Source organism: Carcharhinus amblyrhynchos, unplaced genomic scaffold (assembly GCF_965287045.1).
Source record: "Carcharhinus amblyrhynchos unplaced genomic scaffold, sCarAmb.v2.hapA scaffold_38, whole genome shotgun sequence".
Lineage (NCBI taxonomy): Eukaryota > Metazoa > Chordata > Chondrichthyes > Carcharhiniformes > Carcharhinidae > Carcharhinus > Carcharhinus amblyrhynchos.
In genome coordinates this window covers 7,458,695-7,466,836 of record NW_027649779.1, presented here as the reverse complement: position 1 = coordinate 7,466,836, position 8,142 = coordinate 7,458,695, and the positions used below count along the sequence as shown (strand labels likewise).

The window sequence follows — 8,142 nt, the reverse complement described above, 5'->3', positions numbered from 1 at the left end:
GGGAGAGAGTGTACCCGTGTTCTGTGTGAGATTTAACTGATTGTTTAACCTGGAGAGTCACACCCGCACCATGGAGAAACCGTGGGAATGTGGGGAGTGTGGGAAGAGATACAAAATCCCATCTGAGCTGGAAATTCATCAACGCAGTCACAGCGGGGAGAGGCCATTCACCTGCTCTGTGTGTGGGAAGGGATTCACTCAGTTACCCGGACTGCAGAAACACAATCTCACTCACACCCAGGAGAGACCCTTTAAATGCTCTGACTGTGGGAAGGGTTTCAAAAGCTCTCGGTATCTGATGTCTCACCGGCGCGTTCACACTGAGGACAGAACCTTCAGCTGCTCTCACTGCGCAAAGAGGTTTAGAACATTGTACAACCTGCAGAGACACCAGCGAGTTCACACCGGGGAGAGGCCGTTCACCTGCTCGGTGTGTGGGAAGAGATTCACTCATCCATCCCACCTGCTCAGACACAATTTCACTCACACCAACGAGAGACCCTTTAGATGTTCTGACTGTGGGAGTGGTTTCAAAAGCTCTGGAGAGCTGGTGTCCCACCAGCGCACTCACACTGAGGAGAGACCGTTCGGCTGCTCTCACTGCGCCAAGAGATTCAGAACATCGTCCAACCTGCAGACACACCAGCGAGTTCACACCGGGGAGAGACCCTTCACCTGCACTGTGTGTGAGAGGGGATTCACTCAGTTGTCCAGCTTGCTGAAACACAATCTCTCTCACACCCAGGAGAGACCCTGTAAATGCTCTGGCTGTGGGGGAAGCTTTGAAAGTTCTGGAGAGTTGGTGTCCCACCAGTGTATTCAGACTGAGGAGAGACCATTCGGCTGCCCTCACTGCACAAAGAGGTTTAAAACGTCATCCAACCTGCAGACACACCAGCGAGTTCACACCAGGGAAAGGCCGTTCACCTGCTCGGTGTGTGGGAAGGGATTCACTCATTCATCGAACCTGCGCACACACGGTCTCACTCACACCAACGAGAGACCCTTTAAATGCTCTGACTGTGGGAGTGGATTCAAAAGCTCTCAGGAGCTGATGATCCACCAGCGTGTTCACACTGAGGAGAGACCGTTCCGCTGCTCTCACTGCTCAAAGAGATTTAAAACATCATCCAACCTGCGGGTTCACCAGCGCACTCACACTGAGGACAGACCATTCACCTGCTGTGTGTGTGGGAAGGGATTCACTCACTCATCCAGCTTGCTGAGACACAGAGCCACTCACTCCGAGGAGAGCCCCTTTAAATGCTCTGCCTGAGAGGCCGGTTTCAGAAGCTCTGAGGAGCTGATGATCCCCGAGCACATTCATAAGAACATAAGAAATAGGAGCAGGAGTAGGCCATCTAGCCCTTCGAGCCTGCCCCGCCATTCAATAAGATCATGGCTGATCTGCCGTGGCTCAGTTCCACATTCCTGCCCTCTCCCCATAACCCTTAATCCCCTCTCTTATCAAAAACCTATCAACCCGCGTCTTAAAAATATTTAGCGAGGCAGCCTCCACCACTTCAACAGGCAGAGAATTCCAGAGATTCACCACCCTTTGAGTGAAGAAGTTCCTCCTCAACTCCGTTCTAAACCGCTCCCCCTTTATCTTGAGGCTGTGCCCCCTAGTCCTACTGTCCTTTCTGAGCGGGAAGAGTCTCTCCACCTCTATCCTATCCATCCCATTCATCATCTTATACATCTCAATGAGATCTCCCCTCATTCTTCTAAACTCTAACGAGTACTAGCCTAGTTTATTCAGCCTCTCCTCATAGCTCAACCCCCTCAACTCCGGCATCAGCCTAGTAAACCTCCTCTGCACCCCCTCCAAGGCCAAAATATCCTTGCGTAAGTACGGCGACCAAAACTGCACACAGTACTCCAGCTGCGGCCTCACCAATGCCCTATACAGCTGCAGCAAGACCTCCCTACTTTTATATTCAATCCCCCTCGCTATGAAGGCCAGCATCCCATTCGCCTTCCTGACCACCTGCTGCACCTGCAAGCTGGTTTTTGCGACTCATGCACAAGGACCCCGAGGTCCCTCTGCACCATCGCCTGCTGCAGTAGAGGCCATTCAGCTGCTCTCACTCTTCAAGGAGGTTTAGAATATTATCAACAGTGCTGAAACACCAGTGAGTTCACACCGGGGAGAAACCATTCACCTGCTCGGTGTGTGTGAAAGGATTTACCCGGTTATCCAGCCTGCCCAGACACACCACCATCACACCCAGGAGAGATTCTTTAAATCTGGGCCTGGTTTCCAAACCTCTCGGGAACTAATGTCCCACTAGTGAGTTCACACTGGGCAGAGGCTGGTCACCTGCTCTGACTGGGAAGGGATTCACTCAGTCAGCAAACTTGGTGAAAGTGAGTTCACAAGTGATTACAGTTCTGGGATTATTCTTGTCAATCTTTCTTGCCCCTTCTCCAGTGCCTCTATTTCCTTTTTCTAGATGGAGATCACTAATAGGATGTAGAACAGCACAGGGACAGACCCTTCAGCCCACGATGTTGTGTCGAACATGACGCCAAATTAAACTATTCCTTTCTGCCTGCCCTTGGTCCGTATTCCTCTATTCCTCGCATAGTCATGAGCTTATTTAAAACCATCTTAAATGCCCCTATCGTATCTGCCTCCACCACCATCCCTGGCAGAGTGTTCCACACACCTACCTCTCTCTGTGTAAAAAAAACACTTACCTCTCACATGAACTTTCCCCGTCTTACCTTAAGCGCATGCTCCCTAGTATTAAACATATCAACTCTGGGGGAAAAGATTCTATGTCCCTCATTTTATAGACCGCTATCAGGTCTCCCCTCACCCTCCACCACTATCGAGAAAACAACCCTCGTTTGTCAGTCGCTCCCACTCTCCAATCCAGGCAGCATCCTGGGAAACCTCTTCTGCACCCTCATCAAAGCCTCTGCATCCTTTCTGGAATGTGGCGACCAGAATCGAACGCAATGTTCTAAGTGCGGCCCAAACAAAGTTTTATAAATCTGCAACATGGCACGCTGACTCTCGTACTTAATAAAGTATGGAACTGATCCACTTCAGAGCATGATGTGGAGATGCCGGCGTTGGACTGGGGTAAACACAGTAAAAAGTCTGACAACACCAGGTTGAAGTCCGACCGATTTATTTGATAGTAAACTCACAAGCTTTCGGGTTTGTCCGGTTTCCTCCCACAGTCCAAAGATGTGTGGGTTAGGTTGATTGGCTATGCTAAGAAATTGCCCCTTAGTATCCAGGGGTGTGTAGGTTAGAGGGATTAGTGGGTGTAATAAGTAGGGATATGGGGGTAGGGCCTGGGTGGGATTGTGTTCGGTGCAGACTCGATGGGCTGAAGGGCCTCTTTCTGCACTGTAGGCTTCTATGATCTATGTTCATCTCGACAGTTGGAGTGTTTCTTTCTGCTGGACTGGCTGGTCTCCCGATTTGGCTTCCAGTGGGCTGCTGTTCTTCCTTGGAGATCACTGACGTTGGGCAGTCTAACCCTGGTTCAAAACGAGTTGAATCTGACCTTCCCTGCTTTCCAGTCCTAACCTACTCCAATAGGAGCTCTTTATAGGGCCCGACACTGTGGGGAAAGCTGTGAATGTTTCGAGTCTGGGCAAAGGAGATGTGCTGGAGGCAGATTCAGTCACCGTTCTCAATAGAGAATTGGATCTTTTTTTTGAAGAGGAAAAATTGACCAGATGCGGGGGAAATGGGCACTGTGTGAATTTTCATTGCAGAGGGCTAGCACAGACAAAACGGGCCGAATGGCCTCCTTCTGTCTAACCATTCTGGATTACCAGCTCGCTGATTCTGAACAGCACGACATGACAGTTGGTATCTCTCGTGCCCCTGAGTCAGGAGGTCGGTGGTGGGGGCAGGAGTTGAATTTCCAAACCATTCCCGGTACTAAGGGAGAGCCGGACAGGCAGAGCGACCATGTCTCGAGTGAGAGACTAACCCGAGAGCCCTGTTTCCACCTCAGGTAGACATAAAAGATCCAACAGCAACAGCTGGAAGAGGACAGGTGTGACCCCGGGGTGTCCCGGGGCCTGATATTTATCCCACAATTAATGAGTGAGACCGGGTGATCTGGTCATCATCACGTTACCTTCTGTGGGAGCTTGCTGTGTGCAAATTGGCTGCAATCTTCAAGCGTTGACTGCGGTATCCCAAAAGGTGGAAGGCACTATATAAATGCAAGCTTCCTTATGAATCAACAGGCTCCTATCCTTATGGACAGATCGCCCAGAGGACCAGGGGTCAGCTCGAGCCGGCTGAGTGCGGGAGGACAGGAACTTCCAGTGTGAACCGAGGCTGCTTCCCTTCATTGTGGGGCCTGACCATTTAAAGAGGATACCTTGACTTGCTGAGCTGTGAATCCAGCCCCCTTCTCCCTCTGTAGTAGAACGAAGAATAACACAGCTCAGGAAACAGGCCCTTCGACCCAACGAGCCCGTGCCACCATTTTAACATTGAGAGTGCCCTCCTCTCCCTACGACCTTTGTCTACGCCTATTGGACTCCATAATAAAGGAATTATAACCAGATTGAGGGGAGGCTAATTTAGGGACAATTTGTTACACCAATCAGCCTAAGAGCACATCTTTGGGGTGTGGGAGGAAACCGGAGCACCTGGAGAAAACCCAAGCAAGCATGGGGAGAATGTGCAAACTCCCACAGACACCGGCCCAAATCCATGTGTCTGCACAGCAAACAGTGATAGTCACTGAGCTGTCGTGTTGCCCATCAGTTTAAGCATATACTAACAACGTGAAGCACTAGGCAACTCTCGAAGCAACATCCAAGAGCAGCCCTCGCACGACCCACCACGTGTATGCCCCTTGTTGGACAACAACGCGGACCGAATCCCCTGTGGATTAAAAGAAAAGACATCAATAAACATACACAACTTCGACAGACATTTACGGAATCTCACGGAATAATGCTGACCTAGAAGTAACATCTGGACTGTACCTCTGCCACTGAGGACAGGCAGAGATAATATTTCCCCCTATAATTCTGCTGTAAATAATTTATCTCTCAGACTAACGGATAGATTTCACCAAACCTTGCTAAACTGACCGAGTATGGCCGTTGGAAGAAATGATCCATTTTTGGTTAAGATCGGGATCTGGGAATTTTATACAGGAGCCATTCACAACAGGGCAAATTCACTTTCTCTTGTAGACTGTTATGGTTTGTTTTATTTTGATTGTTTTAGAATTCTATCTCGGCTCCTGGGGTGGAATTTGTCACAGCTGTCAAACGCGAGCTGAGTTTTCACAGCAGGTTGTTGGATCAGGATTTGCCTAAACTCTCCTGGTGAGACAGTTCTCTTAATGAATAAATGTACTATCTTTAGCTTTGTTGTCGCAAAGCATCCCTGTCTGTAACAATGTGTCTCAAAAGCTCGTGGACGAGTTTGAACAGAACATGGTACATGAAATAACTCCTCAGAGACCAGTGTCTCTTCAACAGATTTCCTTTATTTACAAACTCAGTTCCACTCGTAACATTGCTTCAGTTACAAGATCAGAATCAGGAGTGTCGGTAACCTTGATATATGATATATACAATATATGTGGTGCACCCTGATTAGGTAGGTGATCATTCCCTCAGTCAGGGGGCTCATACTCCAAGAGGACAATCTCGTGTGCCTCATTGAATTATAGACTCCCGACAGTACAGAAGGAGGTCATTCGGCCCATTGAGCCCGCACCGACAACAATCCCACCTTATTCCTGCAATCCCACATATTTACCCTGCTAATCCCCCCCCCAAACTAGCTAGTTATCCGAACAGAGATTGTAGAGTGGATTCAGAACTCTCTTCTCCCCAGCTCTGATCGAACATGCTAGGATTCTCATCAATTTGTACTGGTGCACAATAGAAAGCAATTTTTCCAAATCTATTGAAGGTTTCTGCTCTGCCCAAGACCAAAGAAACATTGGGGAATGTTGCTCAATCTATCACGCAACCCAGCCTCCCCTCCATTGACTCTGTCTACACTCACCGCTGCCTCAGAAGAGCAACAAGCACAATTAAAGACTCTACGCACCCTGGACATCCTCTCTTCTTATTGCAGCACAGTTAGGAAAGTCAGTAAAAGATAATCTGTTGTTGGCAATTTGATGATCTGGTGTCTAAAACCAGAAGATTCAATATTTAGAATCAACAAGATGAACAAAGTTAGAAGGTTATTTATTAGTCATAGGCAAGACTTACATTAAACACTGCAATGAAGGCCCTGTGAAATTCCCCTAGTCCAGTGCCTGTTCGGGTCAATGCATTTAACCAGCACGTCTTTCAGAATGTGGGAGGAAACTGGAGCACCCGGAGGAAACCCACAGAAGCACATCAATACTGCAGCTGGATATTCACAGGAAAAAAGTTGTTATCGGACGCTTCAAATGGACCGAACAGAGAGAGATCCAAGTGTAAGAAATACTCCAATCTTTAATAAATATGTTTCAAACGCTGACAGAAACTGACTTAAAATCTATCACATCGAAGTCAATGGGAGATTGTTAAAGGTTCCAGACAGAAATGTAACTTGATGTTACCACTACCATACATTGATAGATTCAGGAATGTCGCACAAACATTTTAATTCTTCGTTCTATTTTCAGACTGTAAAGTTAAACCAGGAATTTCACTGTCAGTCAGGAACAGATCCCAGTTTTACACCCATCTCTGATTTGACAGCACGTTTCCAGCATTCACCATCGCTTTTCCTGACTGTAAACACAGTCATAAAAGGAGTTTCTATTCCTTGTCTAGGAGCTGTGAACCATGGAAGGGAGTGGCTGCGGCACATTCCTTACACACCTCAGGCTAGCAGAGACGCTCTGGAAGGTAAGGGCCCAAGAGAATGGCGGAAGGTCCAAAAACTGAAATGATCTAGAAAGTTAGAAAGGAGAGAAGAAAAAAAACCCTCACACACAGAGTAGTCGGTAACAGGAGAAGAATTAATCTCTTATCCTGAAGAAATGAAGGACTTAACTGTGTGTCTGAAACAATATTAGTTCATTTAACACTTATCAGATAAACTGCAACATGTTCTGGAGATTATTAACCTCAGCCTGAAAAAACTCCAGTTCTCGAGGTGAACATTGTTTCAGATTTGGATGTGATTAAACTGGAATTAAAAGCCTAATGATGACCATGAAACCATTGTCAATTGTTGTTAAAACCCATCTGGTTCACTAATGTCCTTTAGGGAAGGAAATCTGTAGTCCTTAGTTGGTCTGGCCTACATGTGACTCCAGAGACACAGCAATGTGGCTGACTCTTAGACGGCCTCTGAAATGGAGGGCAGCTAGGGATGGGTGATAAATGCTCGGTCCAGACAGTTACCCTCACGCCCAGTAACATGAATTTTTAAAAGTAACAGCAGAATCCAAATCCTTCCATCATTTGTGAACTTTTTGGTGTCTCAAAAGGTGGGACGAGTGGATGAATGTCTTCCCACAGTCAGAGCAAAGGAATGGCCTCTCCCCAGTGTGAACTCGCTGGTGTGTCAGAAGATTGGCTGAATGAATGAATCCTTTTCCACACGTGGAGCAGGTGAACGACCTCTCCCCAGTGTGAACTCGCTGGTGTTTCTGGAGGCTGGACGACAGAGTGAATCCCTTCCCGCACACTGTGCATCTGAAAGGCCTCTCCCCGTTGTGAACTCGCTGGTGTGTCAGCAGGTCAGTCGTGGTTCTGTAAGTCTTCTCACACCCGGAGCATTTGAAAAGTCGTTTATCCGTGTGAACCAGTTGGTGTTTACTGAGGTGGGACGATCGTGAGAATCCCTTTCCACACACGGCGCAGGTGAATGGCCTCTCTCCAGTGTGAACTCGCCGGTGTATCAACAATTCACTCGTGGTTTTATAACTCTTCTCACACTCGGTACATTTGAAAGGTCTGTTATCCGTGTGAACCAGTCGGTGTGTAGTGAGGTAGGATAATCGTGTGAATCCCTTCCCGCACAGAGAGCAGGTGAATGGCCTCTCCCCAGTGTGACTGCGTTCATGTTCGATGAGGTTCTGTGATCGTATGAACGCCTTCCCACAGTGCGAGCAGCTGAACTGTCTCTGGGTGTGAAAACCCTGTTGTGTGATCTGGTCCTTGGAGCTTTTAGAGTTATTATCA

At 47.9% G+C, this 8,142-nt stretch overlaps 1 protein-coding gene across 1 annotated transcript; it reads left to right on the top strand.

Annotated features, from left to right (window-relative positions):
• Positions 1-298: 298 nt before the first annotated feature.
• On the top strand, positions 299-5,329 carry LOC145362312 (uncharacterized). The gene is made up of 3 exons (XM_080218393.1): positions 299-802; positions 947-1,141; positions 5,225-5,329. Exons 1-3 carry the CDS (start codon positions 299-301, stop codon positions 5,327-5,329), a joined length of 804 nt encoding a protein of 267 aa, XP_080074519.1.
• Positions 5,330-8,142: the final 2,813 nt, after the last annotated feature.

Bases quoted from the DNA above. Each gene is read 5' to 3' on its own strand.
- LOC145362312 (XM_080218393.1), top strand. From the start codon at position 299: ATGTCTCACCGGCGCGTTCACACTGAGGACAGAACCTTCAGCTGCTCT. The intron at 803-946 runs GTGTCCCACCAG...GTGTGTGGGAAG, and splicing joins TTGAAAGTTCTGGAGAGTTG to GGATTCACTCATTCATCGAA. The intron at 1,142-5,224 runs GTTCACCAGCGC...TGATTGTTTTAG, and splicing joins AAACATCATCCAACCTGCGG to AATTCTATCTCGGCTCCTGG.